Genomic DNA, 22,585 nt, shown 5'->3' with positions numbered 1-22,585 from the left:
GACCCCACACATGCTACTTAAAGCATATTTATTTTGGTGTGTTTTATCCTGTATAGTTAATTTAATGGGACTCCAACTTTCATCAGCTGTCACGGATTCTCCTAGGGAAACTGAATTTCAGTCTTTGTGAGATGTGTTACTAGACACCTTTACAAACACATTGGTGAAGAAATGTTTTGGTAAGGAATTTATTCCAGGACTTTTTAAGATATTCCCTTCTTACATGCATTCAATGAAGATCTGCCCAGGGTGCAACACTTAATCAAACAAAACATTTGAATGCATTGTAAAACGATTGCAGATGTAGGGCTGTCACAATTATTACATAATCGTCTAATCGTGATTATTTGACATAATCCATCATAATCGTGAATGTTGAAACATTTCCGAAATAGTGGAAATAGCCGATCTACAAGCTCACAACGCGTCGCGATGCGACGCGTTGTGAGCTTGTAGTTATTTTTTAAGTAGTAAGTTGTCAAATATGTCAGTAATTTCTTTGTATAAACTTCAAAGCCTAAAAGCCAAACAGAAATGTAATTATCAATGACAAAAACACAATTAAATCGTTAATCGCCAATTATTTGAGTGACAATTAATCGTCATGTAAAATGTCATATCGTGACAGCCCTATGCAGATGTAACCTCAAAATGTGTCATTGTGAGCATATAGATAGCCTATTTTTGCTATGTTTGGGTGACAACACTGTATGACAACGTATCAAATAAGTGGTTAATCAGAGTTATCGATTTGGTCGCTTATTTAAAAAAGAAAGTTAAATAAAAAAAAGAGTTTGTATTGATTTGTTTTCATAGAATCACCATAATGGATAGGTGCAGCCCTACAGATTAGAATGTTTGGTCACTGGACTAAAGTTAAAAAGCAGTCCTATACACAGCAGAGACTTGAATTGAGATTCTGCACCACAAGGGCTCAACCGACGATAGCCAACCGCTATATGCATACATAACACAACAGAGACTAAGAGAGGGTAAGGATAGAGAGAGGATAGAGCCAGTAGAGAGAGAGAGAGAGAAGTGGTGAATACCATATAATATAGTCACTGTCAGTCAGAAACCTCATATGTCCATATATCAACATTTAATGTTTTTCTTCTTTTTTTTTGTAAATGCCCTGCTTTATCATACAACGAGTGTCGCACAAGAGTAGTGAAATTAGCAGATCTACAAGCTCATGCAAGGCGTGAGCTCGGCTATTTTCATTATTTCAAATAATGAAAAAAAGGAAGTGTTTTGGACTTACAAGGTTTTTCCACCCCGACAGCGAAGATATCATCACTGTCGGGCAGAATTTGTATGTTGTTGTTTTTTCTCGCAAAGTAAGGCTGCTTCATCAGACAAGGCCGTTGCACAAAAGTAGTGAAAACAAACGATCTAGAAGCACACAATGCCGTTGTGTGCTTGTAGATCGGCTGTTTTCACTGATTTAGTTCATTTTTTTAAATGATAAAAAACGAATGGTTTTGGACATACAAGGTTTCCACCCGACAACGACGATATACTGAATGAGACCTTGAGCCTTGACCTTCTGTCTAGTAAAGCAACCAGCTGGGTGTAGATGAGAAGTGAGACACGCACGCACACACACACACACACACACGCGCGCGCAAGCGTCCAGAAGTAGGGCAGTCTCTCTGCCGGCTAAAGGGGCCTGCAGCAAGCACTTTCTTCCCTCAGTAATTATTATAGAACAAACAAAGGTTCCCGTAACATGACGCACACGTGATTTAAACACAGACGAGGAACTTGAAGAGACAAACGGAACTATATTCTAGTAAAAAGGAATCATTGTATGTTAATTTGCAACAGCTTGCATGAACTAGTACATTTGTTAAATTTTTTGTATTCCTTTTACTAAGTATTGAGATGCTGTTATTTTATAAATTCTTTATATTCAGTAGATTTTCAACACACATATGACAAGCTATCTCACACAAGCCTGGCTTTATAAGCCTCATCCTTGATTTAGATTTGGATGTGCACTGAAAATAGCAGAGCTACAAGCTCTAAAACAACACCGGTGGGCAATTAAGTATACATTGTATCACAACTTTATGTGATGCATCAGACTATCCACACAATTACAATAATTGCCTCACACCGTACACACGCGCGCACACGCACACGTACCGCAAATGCCACCAACAATCATTTAGAGACCTTCTCTGGCACGGGGAGCGGCTGTTAAAACTACATGCATTCCTTTGTTCTGCCGTAAAAGTTAAATAGGTCGTGGCACAGTTTTGTACCTTTTCGGTTTAGTTTGTGTCTATGGAGTTAACATTACTCTAGACCCCCAGGTGTGGTTATAATATGCAAATACTGTATGTCTTCCCTGTGTATTTTTGGTTACTAGAACTTGTTACTGGAACTTGGTTCCATTTGTACACTCTGAGTTATACACCCAATAAGGGTCCATTTGGATCCTAACTATCATTTAGCTGGGGACCCCGTGGAACTCCCCCAAGGACCCCTGGGCATTCCCAGACCACACTTTGAAAACCACTGAACTAGAAGGTCACTTAATGGCAAAGCTCAGATTAAGAAACAAAGGCGTCATTGTTGCCATAACAGTTTCTGTTTTAAGTCAGAGGTTCATCACAGTCACATCCAAGAGACTCTCAGAGAGCCTGAATTACAGGCCCCCTCCACTGGGAGGCCTCTTGGCCAAAGACGGATTGAAGGTACTTGGAAAAACAGCTTGTGACGGTTGGAAAAAAGGTCTTGTCTTACCATCACCATGCTACATTGCACCAGAATGTTCATTCAGATTGCTTTCTTGATTTGTTACTCAGCCATTGAACCAAGAGCTATTGATCAATAAGGTTACACTTATGGCATTAAAAGACATTATTTTACAGAACAAAACAGAAAACATGTAATGAACCCTTGTCAACAAATGACCAGGTAAAGATTCTCTTAAGCAGAGAACAATGTAGTGGTTAACCCATTAAAACAGGGAAAGCACCTAGTTTCATTTTAGATTTTTGCATTGGCTATTCAAAAAGAGAAAAAGCTATGATATCACTTAACAATCCTTCTAAACAAACATTTAAGGTTCTGGATACAAAACCTAATTCCTATCATCAAGAAGTATAATTTACGGACTTTTGGGTTTTGGCAACTTATTGTTTATGGCTCATAATGTTCTTCCACAGCCGTGCTCGGCCCCCGCATAAACAAATTTGTAAACTGCAATGTTGGCACAAGGTCTGGGGACCACCGGTGGTCCTTGAGGGGGTTTTAGGTGGTCCCCATCTAAATGATGCAGAGTTGGTAACCAAATGGACCCTTATAGATCTTTAGCTCTTGAGAGTGTAAAATGAAACCAAATGAACCCGTTTCATTTTACATTCTCAAGAGTTAAATTATTGTTTAACTACATCTGCATTACTTAGTTAACAAGAGGTCTACACAATTAGAGAACGTAAAAGAATTGTTATCTTGATCAATGTTTGCCTGTTATCTCTCCTATGGTACCACATCAATACATCATGGAATTCTGGACAAAATCTTGTCCAACAATAACATATAACATAATTATAACATAAATATTCTAGGTTTGGGGTCTGAGAGGCGAAATCTTATCAAACCGTGGCTCAAATGCCGATAAATAATGGACCTGGGTATGCAAAAGGTTGAAAACCACTGGTCATGAACAGAATCCTGGAACACATTATTAAAATATATATATAGCATATATCACCAAGTATTGCACTGCGAGCTTGTTGATCTATTTTTGAAAAGTTGTGAAAATGTCTTTGAAAGTGTTTGAATATATTTGACCCGATTCTATAAGTGTCTTCTAAATCCTTTTAAGGTTCATGTCAAGGACCCCCAAACGATCTGTATTTGGCCACGGACCCCCATCTCAAAATATTTCGTTCCAGGGTGTGTGTGTAGCAGTTCATTTCATGAAGCCAGGGGTTCTCATAACTTCTCAAACTGCCGTGTGTGGGGGGAGGAGGGTTGGTGACACATAGGAGACGGTGTGCCACCGCTCAAAAAAGACTCACACTTATGTGCAAACTGTATATGTGTGTGTTTTCAGTACGAGTTCAAGGCCAAGAACATTAAGAAGAAGAAGGTCAGCATTGTGGTATCTGTGGATGGTGTCAAGGTGATACAGAGGAAGAAACTAAAGGTACGACAGAGTCAGAGATACTGCTATTGTTATATCAGCTATTAAATATCGTCACTGTCGGGGCAGAAACCTTGTATCTCCGAGTTTAAAATTTGTATGTTTTTTCACAAAGTAATGCCCTGCTTCGTCATACAAGGCCGTCGTACAAAAGTATTGAAAACAGCCGATCGTGTGCTTGTAGATCAGCTGTTTTCACTAGCTAAATCATTTTTAAAATGATAAATACAAAACGAACGTCTTTGGACATACAAGTTTTCCACCCGACAACGACGATTTGCATACATTTGATGAGTTTGGATGTTTTGAGTGATGTTCTCGGCTGCACGTCCACAGAGGAAAGAATGGACCTGGGACGAGAGCAAGATGCTGATCATGCACGACCCCGTCTACAGGTCAGTCCCAGCCTGGAGCTGACCTACACATAATAACCACACACATCTAAATATGATCTTTAGATAGGACATCAATTACATTATAATCTAACTACTGTATGATGTATAATCCGTCAAATCCAAGCTTATTTTAGTGACAAATGTTATTGTAACCAATCTGTATGGTAGAGCACCAGTCTGTTAATACAATATAACTAGTACATCTGCACAGTGCTTCATTTGTCAATGGATAGGTGCCGGATACCGGGCTGTGCGCGTAAACTGTCTCGTGTGCATCAATTTACAGTTTTTTTTTCCTAGTTTTTTCTCTAATTTTTTTGTTAGATTTTTTACCTAAAGTTAGGCACCCAGTATACCATTAGCAGCAAAATTTGGCACATGTGCCCCATCAGAACACTGGTAGTCAATCTTTCAATTTGGAATGATCAATCTGAATAACTGGCATATTAAAAAATATATATTTGTATTGTTAACAAAATTCAATGACACCATGCATGTGTTCATATAGCTTGTCTATTGTGTGTCAAGCACCACATCAGAAAAATTACAAGAAATAGAACAAAAACATGAAAATATAAAGTAAAGAAAAATGCTGCAGTCAAAAAGGTCTCTATTTGGAAGGATGAAAACATAAATGACCAAACAGCACTATTTTGATTGACAGGGAAGGTCCCGGATTCATTGTGGGCTCGCCAGTAACTGGCGAGCACACTTTAGATATTGTCATTATTTATTTATTTATCTAGTATACTGTAGACGGGATCTTCGGTTCCGTTCTACTCCTACATACTTAGTGAGAAAATGAAAATAAAAACATCAATGTGTAAAGTTTACAGTGGCGAAGTGTGCTATTATTTTCTATAGCAATCGGCCAAATGGTGGCGCTGTAGGAAGCCTTCGAAAGTGCGATCTTTGAACAGGTATAGCTCATGCTGTGTTATACATACAGCCATGAAACCTGTATACACTTATGCGTCTCCTCATGCCGAACAACTTTTACCCTCTAACTTTTGACCTCTGACCTTTAGGTCTCCCACAATTCGGAATTATATGAAAAACAGTAAAAATCTATCTCCTCCTGGGTTTTTTCCGTTACGCGCACGAAACTTTTTTCACATGAACTTTGGACCAATACGGTCAAACTGTCTGGTCGGATTTCTTTTAAAGTGAAATATATTTTTTAAATAATTCAATCAATATTGCGGTTTTATGCAAATTATTCTTCTGCCTCTAAATCATACATGCAAAGTTACACGTTCATGGCATTTGGCAAAGATGTAGAGGGTTAGTAAAAATATCACTGAAACCAATCTTATTCCAATTGGCCAAAGGGTGGCGCTATACGAAGCGTTTGAAAATTCAAACTTCAAACGGGCATAAGTCATGACTCGTTTCGTTTGAAGACATGCAACTTGTTACATGCGTGCTTTGACTCGAGCGGAAGACATCTGTGTCGTTGTTAAGTAAGCTCCGCCCTTCGATTTTCCGCCATTTTGAGCAGTTTGTAAAACGCGTAAACCCGCTTTTATTCTGGAATTTTAGCTCCACGTGCACAAAACATTTTTTACGTGAACTTTGGACCGATATCTAAAGATCTGTCAGATCGGATTTCTTTAAAATTGAAACATGCTTTTTTAAATAAATTCAATGAATATTGCAGTTTTATACAAATTATTCTTCTGCCTCTAAATCATACATGCAAAGTAACATGTTCATGGCATTTGGCAAAGATGTAGAGTGTTAGTCCAAATATCACTAAAACCAATCTTACCCCAATTGGCCAAAGGGGGGCGCTATATCATTTTGAGCAGTTTGTGAAACGCTTAAACCCGTTAGGATTTTTCTTTTTGCAATTTGCATGAAACATTCTACACACAATCTAAGGACCTTTATCTAATATGCCTATGAAGTGCACACACACAAAAAAAATAATAATAATGAATATAGCTGCAAGCAGCGATAAAGTGGCCAAAGCCAAAAACACCTCAAATCATGAACACAGCCTGCAATGTGCGTGAAATCTTGCAAGCACATTCCCAATAGGTCAAGGAACGGATACCACCCTTCTCACATTGGCCTGTTATAGCGCCACCAGCGGGTCAACTTTTGCACAACACATTTTTGGAACAAAATGGACCAATCTTTGACGTCAGTAACGTCAAAGAGAGCACTGCCTGCGATCTTGACATTTTGTACTTTTATAGCCATTGTTTTCTGGCTTGAAGCGAGCCCACAATTGTTTCGAAGGAACAATATTTTTCTAGTTGTGGGCTCGCCTATAAGGCGAGCACACTTTAGATATTGTCATTATTTCTATACTAGGCAGGCAGTCAGTGCAAGTATCAAAAAACTTCGGTTCCTTTCTACTCCTACATACTTAGTGAGAAAATGAAAATAAAAACATCAATGTGTTCAGCTTACTGTGGCGACGTGTGCTATTACTTTTTACAGCAATCGGCCAAATGGTGGCGCTGTAGGAAGCCTTCGAAAGTGCGAACTTTGAACAGGTATAGCTCATGCTGTGTTTGAGGTAAAGCCATGAAACCTGTATACACGTATGCGTCTCCTCATGCCGAACAACTTTTACGCTCTGACTTTTGACCTTTGACCTTTAGATCTCCCACAATTTGGAATTATATGAAAAACAGTAAAAATCTATCTCCTCCTGGGTTTTTTTCGTTACGCGCACGAAACTTTTTTCACATGAACTTTGGACCAATACGGTCAGATTGATCAACCAGATTTCTTTTAAAGTGAAATATAATTTTTTAATAATTCAATCAATATTGCGGTTTTATGCAAATTATTCTTCGCCCTCTAAATCATACATGCAAAGTTACACGTTCATGGCATTTGGCAAAGATGTAGAGGGTTAGTCAAAGTATTACTGAAACCAATTTTAGTCCAATCGGCCAAAGGGGGGCGCTATACGAAGCGTTTGAAAATTCAAACTTCAAACGGGCATAAGTCATGACTCGTTTCGTTTTAAGACATGCAACTTGCTTACACGCGTGCTTTGACTCGAGCGGAAGACATCTGTGTCGTTGTTAAGTAAGCTCCGCCCTTCAATTTTCCGCCATTTTGAGCAGTTTGTAAAACGCGTAAACCCGCTTTTATTCTGGAATTTTCGCTCCACGTGCACAAAACTTTTTTTACGTGAACTTTGGACCGATATCTAAAGATCTGTCAGATCGGATTTCTTTAAAATTGAAACATGCTTTTTTAAATAAATTCAATGAATATTGCAGTTTTATGCAAATTATTCTTCTGCCTCTAAATCATACATGCAAAGTAACATGTTCATGGCATTTGGCAAATATGTAGAGTGTTAGTCCAAATATCACTAAAACCAATCTTACCCCAATTGGCCAAAGGGGGGCGCTATATCATTTTGAGCAGTTTGTGAAACGCTTAAACCCGTTAGGATTTCTTTTTGCAATTTGCATGAAACATTCTACACACAATCTAAGGACCTTTATCTAATATGCCTATGAAGTGCACACACACACAAAAAATAAAATAATAATGAATATAGCTGCAAGCAGCGATAAAGTGGCCAAAGCCAAAAACACCTCAAATCATGAACACAGCCTGCAATGTGCGTGAAATCTTGCAAGCACATTCCCAATAGGTCAAGGAACAGATACCACCCTTCTCACATTGGCCTGTTATAGCGCCACCAGCGGGTCAACTTTTGCGCAACACATCTTTGGAACAAAATGGACCAATCTTTGACGTCAGTAACGTCAAAGAGAGCACTGCCTGCAATCTTGACATTTTGTACTTTTATAGCCATTGTTTTCTGGCTTGAAGCGAGCCCACAATTGTTTCGAAGGAACAATATTTTTCTAGTTTATTTATTTATTTATCTAGTAAGTAGACGGGATTTTCGGTTCCTTTCTACTCCTACATACTTAGTGAGAAAATGAAAATAAAAACATCAATGTGTTCAGCTTACAGTGGCGACGTGTGCTATTACTTTATACAGCAATCGGCCAAATGGTGGCGCTGTAGGAAGCCTTCGAAAGTGCGATCTTTGAACAGGTATAGCTCATGCTGTGTTATACATACAGCCATGAAACCTGTATACACTTATGCGTCTCCTCATGCCGAACAACTTTTACCCTCTAACTTTTGACCTCTGACCTTTAGGTCTCCCACAATTCGGAATTATATGAAAAACAGTAAAAAGCTATCTCCTCCTGGGATTTTCGCGTCAAGTGCACAAAACTTTTTTCACATGAACTTTGGACCAATACGGTCAGATTGATCAACCAGATTTTTTTTAAAGTGAAATATAATTTTTTAATAATTCAATCAATATTGCGGTTTTATGCAAATTATTCTTCGGCCTCTAAATCATACATGCAAAGTCACACGTTCATGGCATTTGGCAAAGATGTGGAGGGTTAGTCAAAGTATCACTGAAACCAATTTTATTCCAATCGGCCAAAGGGGGGCGCTATACGAAGCGTTTGAAAATTCAAACTTCAAACGGGCATAAGTCATGACTCGTTTCGTTTGAAGACATGCAACTTGTTACACGTGTGCTTTGACTCAAGCGGAAGACATCTGTGTTGTTTTTAAGTAAGCTCCGCCCTTTGATTTTCCGCCATTTTGAGCAGTTTGTAAAACGCGTAAACCCGCTTTTATTCTGGAATTTTCGCTCCACGTGCACAAAACTTTTTTTACTTGAACTTTGGACCGATATCTAAAGATCTGTCGGATCGGATTTCTTTAAAATTTAAACATGCTTTTTAAAATAAATTCAATGAATATTGCAGTTTTATGCAAATTATTCTTCTGCCTCTAAATCATACATGCAAAGTAACATGTTCATGGCATTTGGCAAAGATGTAGAGTGTTAGTCCAAATATCACTAAAACCAATCTTACCCCAATTGGCCAAAGGGGGGCGCTATATCATTTTGAGCAGTTTGTGAAACGCTTAAACCCGTTAGGATTTTTTTTTTTGCAATTTGCATGAAACATTCTACACACAATCTAAGGACCTTTATCTAATATGCCTATGAAGTGCACACACACAAAAAAATAATAATAATGAATATAGCTGCAAGCAGCGATAAAGTGTCCAAAGCCAAAAACACCTCAAATCATGAACACAGCCTGGGATGTGCGTGAAATCTTGCAAGCACATTCCCAATAGGTCAAGGAACAGATACCAACCTTCTCACATTGGCCTGTTATAGCGCCACCAGCGGGTCAACTTTTGCACAACACATTTTTGGAACAAAATGGACCAATCTTTGACGTCAGTAACGTCAAAGAGAGCACTGCCTGCGATCTTGACATTTTGTGCTTTTATAGCCATTGTTTTCTGGCTTGAAGCGAGCCCACAATTGTTTCGAAGGAACAATATTTTTCTAGTTGTGGGCTCGCCTATAAGGCGAGCACACTTTAGATATTGTCATTGTGGGCTCGCCTATAAGGCGAGCACACTTTAGATATTGTCATTATTTATTTATTTATCTATCAGGCAGGCATATCAAGTATCAAAAAACTTCGGTTCCTTTCTACTCCTACATACTTAGTGAGAAAATGAAAATAAAAACATCAATGTGTTCAGTTTACAGTGGCGAAGTGTGCTATTACTTTTTACAGCAATCGGCCAAATGGTGGCGCTGTAGGAAGCCTTCGAAAGTGCGAACTTTGAACAGGTATAGCTCATGCTGTGTTTGAGGTACAGGCATGAAACCTGTATACACGTATGCGTCTCCTCATGCCGAACAACTTTTAGCCTCTGACTTTTGACCTCTGACCTTTAGATCTCCCACAATTCGGAATTATATGAAAAACAGTAAAAATCTATCTCCTCCTGGGTTTTTTTCGATACGCGCACAAAACTTTTTTCACATGAACTTTGGACCAATACGGTCAAACTAATCTCGGCGGATTTCTTTTAAAGTGAAATATAATTTTTTAATAATTCAATAAATATTGCAGTTTTATGCAAATTATTCTTCTGCCTCTAAATCATACATGCAAAGTTACACGTTCATGGCATTTGGCAAAGATGTAGAGGGTTAGTCAAGGTATCACTGAAACCAATTTTATTCCAATCGGCCAAAGGGGGGCGCTATACGAAGCGTCTGAAAATTCAAACTTCAAACGGGCATAAGTCATGACTCGTTTCGTTTGAAGACATGCAACTTGTTACACGCGTGCTTTGACTCAAGCGGAAGACATCTGTGTCGTTGTTAAGTAAGCTCCGCCCTTCGATTTTCCGCCACTTTGAGCAGTTTGTAAAACGCGTAAACCCGCTTTTATTCTGGAATTTTCGCGTCACGTGCACAAAACTTTTTTTACGTGAACTTTGGACCGATATCTAAAGATCTGTCAGATCGGATTTCTTTAACATTGAAACATGCTTTTTTAAATAATTCAAACAATATTGCATTTTTATGCAAATTATTCTTCTGCCTCTAAAACATACAAGCAAAGTCACATTTTCATGACAAAATAGTGTAGAGGGTTAGTTCAAATATCACTGAAACCAATCTTACCCCAAATGGCCAAAGGGGGGCGCTATATAATTTTGAGCAGTTTGTAAAACGCTTAAACCCGTTTTTATTCTAGGATTTTTTTTGCAATTTGCATGAAACATTCTACACGCAATCTAAGGACCTTTATCTAACATGCCTATGAAGTGCACACAAAAAAATTATAAAATAATAATAATAAATATAGCTGCAAGCAGCGATAAAGTGTCCAAAGCCAAAAACACCTCAAATCATGAACACAGCCTGGGATGTGCGTGAAATCTTGCAAGCACATTCCCAATAGGTCAAGGAACAGATACCAACCTTCTCACATTGGCCTGTTATAGCGCCACCAGCGGGTCAACTTTTGCACAACACATTTTTGGAACAAAATGGACCAATCTTTGACGTCAGTAACGTCAAAGAGAGCACTGCCTGCGATCTTGACATTTTGTGCTTTTATAGCCATTGTTTTCCGGCTTGAAGCGAGCCCACAATTGTTTCGAAGGAACAATATTTTTCTAGTTGTGGGCTCGCCAGTACCTGGCGAGCACACTTTAGATATTGTCATTATTTATTTATTTATCTAGTAAGTAGACGGGATTTTCGGTTCCTTTCTACTCCTACATACTTAGTGAGAAAATGAAAATAAAAACATCAATGTGTTCAGTTTACAGTGGCGAAGTGTGCTATTATTTTTTATAGCAATCGGCCAAATGGTGGCGCTGTAGGAAGCCTTCGAAAGTGCGATCTTTGAACAGGTATAGCTCATGCTGTGTTATACATACAGCCATGAAACCTGTATACACTTATGCGTCTCCTCATGCCGAACAACTTTTACCCTCTAACTTTTGACCTCTGACCTTTAGGTCTCCCACAATTCGGAATTATATGAAAAACAGTAAAAATCTATCTCCTCCTGGGATTTTCGCGTCAAGTGCACAAAACTTTTTTCACATGAACTTTGAACCTATATCTACACAGGCTATGTGGTGAGAAGTTTGTACGTTAAATAATGATTTTTTAATAATTCAATATATATTGCGGTTTTATGCAAATTATTCTTCGGCCTCTAAATCATACATGCAAAGTTACACGTTCATGGCATTTGGCAAAGATGTGGAGGGTTAGTCAAAGTATCACTGAAACCAATTTTATTCCAATCGGCCAAAGGGGGGCGCTATACGAAGCGTCTGAAAATTCAAACTTCAAACGGGCATAAGTCATGACTCGTTTCGTTCGAAGACATGCAACTTGTTACACGCGTGCTTTGACTCAAGCGGAAGACATCTGTGTCGTTGTTAAGTAAGCTCCGCCATTTGATTTTCCGCCATTTTGAGCAGTTTGTAAAACGCGTAAACCCGCTTTTATTCTGGAATTTTCGCGTCACGTGCACAAAACTTTTTTTACGTGAACTTTGGACCGATATCTTAAGATCTGTCAGATCGGATTTCTTTAACATTGAAACATGCTTTTTTAAATAATTCAAACAATATTGCATTTTTATGCAAATTATTCTTCTGCCTCTAAAACATACATGCAAAGTCACATTTTCATGACAAAATAGTGTAGAGGGTTAGTTCAAATATCACTGAAACCAATCTTACCCCAAATGGCCAAAGGGGGGCGCTATATAATTTTGAGCAGTTTGTAAAACGCTTAAACCCGTTTTTATTCTAGGATTTTTTTTTGCAATTTGCATGAAACATTCTACACGCAATCTAAGGACCTTTATCTAACATGCCTATGAAGTGCACACAAAAAAATTATAAAATAATAATAATAAATATAGCTGCAAGCAGCGATAAAGTGTCCAAAGCCAAAAACACCTCAAATCATGAACACAGCCTGGGATGTGCGTGAAATCTTGCAAGCACATTCCCAATAGGTCAAGGAACAGATACCAACCTTCTCACATTGGCCTGTTATAGCGCCACCAGCGGGTCAACTTTTGCACAACACATTTTTGGAACAAAATGGACCAATCTTTGACGTCAGTAACGTCAAAGAGAGCACTGCCTGCGATCTTGACATTTTGTGCTTTTATAGCCATTGTTTTCCGGCTTGAAGCGAGCCCACTATTGTTTCGAAGGAACAATATTTTTCTAGTTATTAAGTGTGCCTATGCATAGCATGGGACACTTATTGTTCTCGCTCATATTTATTTATTAAGTGTGCCTATGCATAGCATGGGCAGACTTATTGTTATCACTCATACTTAAGCCAGACACACACACATGTATTTCCCCAAAGTTTGGCACGCTACTCCTCCCACAGTTTTTGCACCACACACTCGCGCCATATGTCAAATCGATGGGCTTACGCGGGAATCGTGTGCTATCAACTTGCTAAGAGAAAGGTTCTATAGTTTAATTGATATGAATTTATTAGTGAATTAATTAACCCTTACCTGTCCCCATTGAGTTATAATGGGAATCGCATTCAATTATTTTTCTCTCGCAAACCATAGGGGCTACAGTTTCAAGACTCGGAGAGGAGGTTCATAATGATTACAAGGAATAAATAAAAAATAATAGCGTCATTTGACCTCATGGTGGCGCTATAACAGCCCAGTGTACGTTTTGGCCTGTAACTGTTGAACCGTAGGTCGGAAACTTAAACTTATTTTTTCCCCGGATTCCTTGGGCCAAGACGCATCTCCCCATATAGGCCACGCCCATTTGCGCCAGGATAGATTTTCCGCCATCTTGAATTTTCTCCGAAACACACTTTTTGCTCCTTTTCCTACATATTTTCTTCAAATGTCTTAAAAACCGGTACACGTGATCTATGAAGCCACGCGATAAACATAGTCAAAGGATATTTTGATAGTCAATACCCTTCGTTCGTAACGCGCTTCCAAAGTTAGCGGGAGGGGCCCGTTTCGCAAACAAAAGCCATAAATCACAAACAATAGGTCGAGTCAACACTGAATTTCAACCACAGGTTGGGGGTGGCATACTCAACGAATGCCCAAAAGCATTTCCACTTCGACCCCTAGGGGGCGTCACAAACGCGAGAAACGTAACCGCTTCGTGCCAGAACGCGTTTTTCACGGGGACCGACCCTCTCACAACGAAACACAGACGACTCGGAGGATGGTCTCACAGTTTGAACTGCTTGCTTCCTTACTGTAGTGTGCTGTACTGTACTTTACTGTACTGTACTGTACTGTATGTTATTGTACTGTGCTATACCTTACTGTGCTGTACCTTACTGCACTGTACTGTACTTAACCTTACTGTGCTGTACTTTACTGCACTGTATTGTACTGTACCGTACCTGCACTGTATTGCACTGTACCGTACCTTACTGTATTGACAATTGTACTGTATCTTCTGTACTGTACTGTACTGTACTGTACCGTACCTTACTGTGCTGTAGTGTACAGTACCTTACTGTATTGTAGTGTACTGTATCTTCTGTACTGTTCTGTGCTGTACCTTACTGTGCCGTAGTGTACTGTACCTTGACTTGGCGGATTGTCTCACCGTCCAAACCGCTGCACAAGGTCGCGCACTGCAGGCACACTTGTCAAAATTGACTCTGTCAATTCTAGTTAAGTGTGCCTATGCATAGCATGGGCAGACTTATTGTTATCACTCATACTTAAGCCAGACATGGACACACACACACACACACACATGTATTTCCCCAAAGTTTGGCACGCTACTCCTCCCACAGTTTTTGCACCACACACTCGCGCCATATGTCAAATCGACCGGCTTACGCGGGAATCGTGTGCTATCAACTTGCTAAGAGAAAGGTTCTATAGTTTAATTGATATGAATTTATTAAGAAATTAATTAACCCTTACCTGTCCCCATTGACTTATAATGGGAATCGCATTCAATAATTTTTCTCTCGCAAACCATAGGGGCTACAGTTTCAAGACTCAGAGAGGAGGTTCATAATGATTACAAGGAATAAATAAAAAATAATAGCGTCATTTGGCCTCATGGTGGCGCTATAACAGCCCAGTGTACGTTTTGGCCTGTAACTGTTGAACCGTAGGTCGGAAAATTAAACTTATTTTTTCCCCGGATTCCTTGGGCCAAGACGCATCTCCCCATATAGGCCACGCCCATTTGCGCCAGGATAGATTTTCCGCCATCTTGAATTTTCTCCGAAACACACTTTTTGCTCCTTTTCCTACATATTTTCTTCAAATGTCTTAAAAACCGGTACACGTGATCTATGAAGCCACGCGATAAACATAGTCAAAGGATATTTCGATAGTCTATACCGTTCATTCGTAACGTGCTTCCAAAGTTAGCGGGAGGGGCCCGTTTTGCAAACAATAGCCATAAATCACAAACAAAAGGTCCATTCAACACTGAATTTCAACCACAGTTCGGGGGTGGCATACTCAACGAATCCCAAAAAGCATTTCCACTTGGCCACATGGTGGCGCTATAACGGACCGCTTGCCTCGTAACTCTTGAACCGTAGGTCACAGAATTACAATTATTTTTTCCCTGGATTCCTTGGGTCAAGACGCATCTCTCCATATAGGCCACGCCCATTTGCGTAGGGATAGATTTTCCGCCATCTTGAATTTTTTCCAAAACACACTTTTTGCTCCTTTTCCTACATATTTTCTTCAAATGTTTTAAAAACCGGGACACATGATCTATGAAGGCATGCAATAAACATAGTCAAAGGATATTTCGATAGTCCATACCGTTCGTTCGTAACGGCCTTCCAAAGTTAGCGGGAGGGGCCCGTTTCGCAAACGAGAGCCATAAATCACAAACAAAAGGTCAAGTCAACACTGAATTTTAACCACAGGTCGCGGGTGGCATACTCAACGTTTCCCCAAAAGCATTTCCACTTCGACCCATAGGGGGCGTCACAAACGCGCGAAACGTAACCGTTTCGTGCCAGAACGCGTTTTTCACGGGGACCGACCCTCTCACAACGAAACACGGGCTTGGCGGATTGTCTCACCGTCCAAACCGCTGCACAAGGTCGCGCACTGCAGGCACACTTGTCAAAATTGACTCTGTCAATTCTAGTTAAGTGTGCCTATGCATAGCATTGGCAACTTATTGCAATCGCTCATATTTATGTATGTATGTCCATGCTTTTCCCCAAAGTTTGACACGTTTCACAGACCACAGTTTTTGCGCCACACACTCGCGCCATATGTCAAACCGACCGGGTTACTCGGGAATCGTGTGCTAGTAAGTTGCTAAGAGAAAGGTTCTATAGTTTAATTGATATTAATTTATTAGTGCATTAATTTCTCCCCATTGACTTATAATGGGAATGGCAAAAACTCACATTCAATTAATTTTCTCTCGCAAACCATAGGGCCTACAGTTTCAACACTTGGAGAGGAGGTTCATAATGATTTCAAGGATTAAATAAAAAATAATAGTGTCATTTGGCCTCATGGTGGCGCTATAACAGCCCACTTTACGTTTTGGCCTGTAACTGTTGAACCGTAGGTCGGAAAATTAAAATTATTTTTTCCCTGGATTCCTTGGGTCAAGACGCATCTCCCGATATAGGCCACGCCCATTTGCGCCAGGATAGATTTTCCGCCATCTTGAATTTTCTCCAAAACACACTTTTTGTTCCTTTTCCAACATATTTTCTTCAAATTGCACAAAAAACGGTACACATGATCTATGAACCCATGCAATGAACATACTCAAGGGATATTGCGATAGTCCATTACGTTCGTTCGTAACGCGCTTCCAAAGTTAGCGGGAGGGGTCCGTTTTGCAAACAATAGCCATAAATCACAAACAAAAGGTCCAGTCAACACTGAATTTCAACCACAGGTCGGGGGTGGCATACTCAACGATCCCCAAAAGCATTTCCAATTGGCCACATGGTGGCGCTATAACGGACCACTTGCCTCGTAACTCTTGAACCATAGGTTGGAGAATTAAAATTCTTTTTTCCCTGGATTCCTTGGGTCACGACGCATCTCTCCATATAGGACACGCCAATTTGCACATTGGAAGATTTTTCACCATTTCGAATTTTCTCCAAAACACACTTTTTGCATTTTTTCCTACATATTTTCTTCAAATGTCTTAATAACCGGTACACATGATCTATGAAGCCATGCGATAAACATAGTCAAAGGATATGTCGATAGTCCGTACCGTTCGTTCGTAACGCGCTTCCAAAGTTAGCGGGAGGGGCACGTTTCGCAAACGATAGCCATAAATCACAAACAATAGGTCGAGTCGACACTGAATTTCAACCACAGGTCGGGGGTGGCATACTCAACGGATCCCCAAAAGCATTTCCACTTCGACCCCTAGGGGGCGTCACAAACGCGCGAAACGTAACCGTTTCATGCCAGAACGCGTTTTTCACGGGGACCGACCCTCTCACGACGAAACGCAGACGACTCGGCAGACGGTCTCACAGTCCAAACACACTCGCGCCATATGTCAAACCGACCGGGTTACTCGGGAATGGTGTGCTAGTAACTTGCTAAGAGAAAGGTTCTATAGTTTAATTGATATTAATTTATTAGTGAATTAATTTTTCCCCATCGACTTATAATGGGACAATGCCAAAAGTCACATTCAAGTATTTTTCTCTCGCAAACCATAGGGGCTACAGTTTCAAGAATTGGAGAGGAGGTTCAAAATGATTTCAAGGATTAAATAAAAAATAATAGTGTCATTTGGCCTCATGGTGGCGCTATAACACCCCAGTTTACGTTTTGGCCTGTAACTGTTGAACTGTAGGTCGAAAAATTAAAATTATTTTTTCCCTGGCTTCCTTGGGTCAAGACGCATCTCCCCATATAGGCCACGCCCATTTGCGTATGGATAGATTTTCCGCCATCTTGAATTTTCTCCAAAACACACTTTTTGCTCCTTTTCCTACATATTTTCTTCAAATGTCTTAAAAACCGGTACACATGATCTATGAAGCCACGCAATAAACATAGTCAAAGGATATGTTGATAGTCCGTACCGTTCGTTCGTAACGCGCTTCCAAAGTTAGCGGGAGGGGCACGTTTCGCAAACAATAGCCATAAATCACAAACAATAGGTCGAGTCGACACTGAATTTCAACCACAGGTCGGGGGTGGCATACTCAACGGATCCCCAAAAGCATTTCCACTTCGACCCCTAGGGGGCGTCACAAACGCGCGAAACGTAACCGTTTCATGCCAGAACGCGTTTTTCACGGGGACCGACCCTCTCACGACGAAACGCAGACGACTGGGCGGACGGTCTCACAGTCCAAACCGCCGCACAAAGTCGCGCATTTAGCGAGCTGCAGGCACACTTGTCAAAATTGACTCTGTCAATTCTAGTTAAGTGTGCCTATGCATAGCATTGGCAACTTATTGCAATCGCTCATATTTATTAAGTGTGCCAATGCTATGCATTGGCAGACTTATTGTTATCGCTCAAAAAAACTTCGGCACGCTACTAGTCCCGCACCATTTACGCCACCCCCGCAATACATACATCAAAACGTGCGGCTCGGCCGGGAATGGTGTGCTATCAACTCTCTTTCCGATCCGCCTTACAATGGCGACGTAATCAGCAAAAAACACTTTTGATATTGATCAGGGTAAAGCCTACCACCAAAATGGGAGAATGCAAAAATTCACATTCAAGTATTTTTCTCTCGCAAACCATATGGGATACAGTTTCAAAACTCGGAGAGGAGATTCATAATAATTTTAAGAATAAATCGTTAAATAATTACATCACTCGGCCTCATGGTGGCGCTATAACTGCCCACTTTACGTTTTGCCCCCTAACTCTTGAACCGTAGATCGGAAAATGAAAATTATTTTTTCCCTGGATTCCTTGGGTCAAGACGCATCTCCCCATATAGGCCCCGCCCATTTGCGTAGGGCTAGATTTTCCGCCATTTTGAATTTTCTCCAAAACACACTTTTTGCTCCTTTTCCCACATATTTTCTTCAAATGTCACAAAAAGCGGTACACATGATCTATGAACCCACCCGATGAACCTATTCAAGGGATATTTCGATAGTCCTTACCGTTCGTCCGTAACGCGATTCCAAAGTTAGCGGGAGGGGCCCGTTTCGCAAACAATAGCCATAAATAACAAACAAAAGGTCGGGTCAACACCGAATTTCACCCAAAGGTCGGGGGTGGCATACTCTACGTATCCCGTAAAGCATTTCCACTTCGACCCGTAGGGGGCGTCACAAGCGCGCGAAACGTAACCCTTTCACTTTATTAAGTGTGCCAATGCTATGCATTGGCAGACTTATTGTTATCGCTCAAAAAAACTTCGGCACGCTACTAGTCCCGCACCATTTACGCCACCCCCGCAATACATACATCAAAACGTGCGGCTCGGCCGGGAATGGTGTGCTATCAACTCTCTTTCCGATCCGCCTTACAATGGCGACGTAATCAGCAAAAAACACTTTTGATATTGATCAGGGTAAAGCCTACCACCAAAATGGGAGAATGCAAAAATTCACATTCAAGTATTTTTCTCTCGCAAACCATATGGGATACAGTTTCAAAACTCGGAGAGGAGATTCATAATAATTTTAAGAATAAATCGTTAAATAATTACATCACTCGGCCTCATGGTGGCGCTATAACTGCCCACTTTACGTTTTGCCCCCTAACTCTTGAACCGTAGATCGGAAAATGAAAATTCTTTTTTCCCTGGATTCCTTGGGTCAAGACGCATCTCCCCATATAGGCCCCGCCCATTTGCGTAGGGCTAGATTTTCCGCCATTTTGAATTTTCTCCAAAACACACTTTTTGCTCCTTTTCCCACATATTTTCTTCAAATGTCACAAAAAGCGGTAGGGTACACATGATCTATGAACCCACCCGATGAACCTATTCAAGGGATATTTCGATAGTCCTTACCGTTCGTCCGTAACGCGATTCCAAAATTAGCAGGAGGGGCCCGTTTCGCAAACAATAGCCATAAATAACAAACAAAAGGTCGGGTCAACACCGAATTTCACCTAAAGGTCGGGGGTGGCATACTCTACGTATCCCGTAAAGCATTTCCACTTCGACCCGTAGGGGGCGTCACAAGCGCGCGAAACGTAACCCTTTCGGGCCAAAACGCGTTTTTCACGGGGAACGACCCTCTCACAACGAAACGCAGACGACTCGGCGGATGGTCTCACGGTCCGAACCGCTGCACGAGGTCGCGCATTTAGCGAGCTGCACTGCAGGCACACTTGTCAAAATTGACTCTGTCAATTCTAGTTAAGTGTGCCTATGCATAGCATGGGCAGACTTATTGTTATCGCTCATATTTATTTACTTAAGTCTGTCCATACTTTTCCCCAAAGTTTGGCACGCTACTCCTCCCACAGTTTTTGCACCACACACTCGTGCCATATGTCAAATCGACCGGCTTACTCGGGAATGGTGTGCTATCAAGTTGCTAAGAGAAAGGTTCTATAGTTTAATTGATATTAATTTATTAGTGAATTAATTTTCCCCATTGACTTATAATGGGAATCGCATTCAATTATTTTTCTCTCGCAAACCATAGGGGCTACAGTTTCAAGACTTGGAGAGGAGGTTCATAATGATTGTAAGAATTAATCAAAAAATAATGACATCACTCGGCCTCATGGTGGCGCTATAACGGCCAACTTTACCTTTTGCCCCGTAACTCTTGAACCGTAGGTCGGAAAATGAAAATTATTTTTTCCCTGGATTCCTTGGGTCATGACGCATCTCCCCATATAGGCCAGGCCCATTTGCGTATGGATAGATTTTCCGCCATCTTGAATTTTGTCCAAAACACACTTTTTGCTCCTTTTCCTACATATTTTCTTCAAATGTCTTAAAAACCGGTACACATGATCTATGAAGCCACGCGATAAACATAGTCAAAGGATATTTCGATAGTTCGTACCGTTCGTTCGTAACGTGCTTCCAAAGTTAGCGGGAGGGGCAAGTTTCGCAAACGATAGCCATAAATCACAAACAATAGGTCGAGTCAACACTGAATTTCAACCACAGGTCGGGGGTGGCATACTCAACGAATCCCCAAAAGCATTTCCACTTCGACCCCTAGGGGGCGTCACAAACGCGCGAAACGTAACCGTTTCGTGCCAGAACGCGTTTTTCGAGGGGACCGACCCTCTCACAACGACACACGGACGACTCGGCAGACTGTCTCACAGTCCGAACCGCCGCACAAGGTCGCGCATTTAGCGCGCTGCAGGCACACTTGTCAAAATTGACTCCGTCAATTCTAGTTAAGTGTGCCTATGCATAGCATGGGCAGACTTATTGTTATCGCTCATATATATTTATTTAAGTCTTTCTGTCCATACTTTTCCCCAAAGTTTGGCACGCTACTCCTCCCACAGTTTTGGCACCACACACTCGCGCCATATGTCAAATCGACCGGCTTCATCGGGAATCGTGTGCTATCAAGTTGCTAAGAGAAAGGTTCTATAGTTTAATTGATAATAATTTATTAGTGAATTAATTTTCCCCATTGACTTATAATGGGAATCGCAAAACGTATTTTTCTCTCGCAAACCATAGGGGCTACAGTTTCAAGACTTGGAGAGGAGGTTCATAATGATTTCAAGGATTAAATAATAAATAATAGTGTCATTTGGCCTCATGGTGGCGCTATAACAGCCCAGTTTAGGTTTTGGCCTGTAACTGTTGAACCGTAGGTCGGAAAATGAAAATTATTTTTTCCCTGGATTCCTTGGGTCAAGACGCATCTCCCCATATAGGCCCCGCCCATTTGCGTATGGATAGATTTTCCGCCATCTTGGATTTTCTCCAAAACACACTTTTTGCTCCTTTTCCTACATACTTTCTTCAAATGTCTTAAAAACTGGTACACATGATCTTTGAAGCCATGCGAGACACATAGTCAAAGGATATTTTGATAGTCCGTACCGTTAGTTCGTAACGCACTTCCAAAGTTAGCGGGAGGGGCACGTTTCACAAACAACAGCCATAAATCACAAACAATAGGTCGAGTCAACACCGAATTTCAACCAGAGGTCGGGGGTGGCATACTCAACGAATCCCCAAAAGCATTTCCACTTCGACCCCTAGGGGGCGTCACAAACGTCACAAACGCGCAAAACGTAACGCTTCCCCATTGACTTATATTGGGAATCGCAAAAACTCACATTCAATTATTTTTCTCTCGCAAACCATAGGGGCTACAGTTTCAAGACTTGGAGAGGAGGTTCAAAATGATTTCAAGGATTAAATAAAAAATAATAGTGTCATTTGGCCTCATGGTGGCGCTATAACAGCCCAGTTTACGTTTTGGCCTGTAACTGTTGAACCGTAGGTCGGAAAATGAAAATTATTTTTTCCCTGGATTCCTTGGGTCATGACGCATCTCCCCATATAGGCCCCGCCCATTTGCGTATGGGTAGATTTTCCGCCATCTTGAATTTTCTCCAAAACACACTTTTTGCTCCTTTTCCTACATATTTTCTTCAAATGTCTTAAAAACCGGTACACATGATCTATGACGCCACGCAATAAACATAGTCAAAGCATATGTCGATAGTCCGTACCGTTCGTTCGTAA

General features: G+C 40.8%; 1 protein-coding gene across 1 annotated transcript in view; it reads left to right on the top strand.

Moving 5' to 3' along the window:
- Window positions 1-22,585, top strand: part of LOC308299702 (carboxyl-terminal PDZ ligand of neuronal nitric oxide synthase protein) — a 117,393-nt gene that overhangs the window by 23,244 nt on the left and 71,564 nt on the right. Inside the window, exons 3-4 of the mRNA XM_080743492.1 lie at window positions 4,073-4,165; window positions 4,499-4,557. Of these exons, the coding sequence (XP_080599618.1) occupies window positions 4,073-4,165; window positions 4,499-4,557 (152 nt within the window). The remainder of the gene's footprint in view (window positions 1-4,072; window positions 4,166-4,498; window positions 4,558-22,585) is intronic.

The sequence above is a fragment of the Nannobrachium achirus genome (assembly GCF_963921795.1).
Source record: "Nannobrachium achirus genome assembly, chromosome: 15".
NCBI classification, from domain to species: Eukaryota; Metazoa; Chordata; class Actinopteri; order Myctophiformes; family Myctophidae; genus Nannobrachium; species Nannobrachium achirus.
Note: the sequence above shows the minus strand (reverse complement) of the source record. Positions and strands in the feature narration are given on the sequence as shown.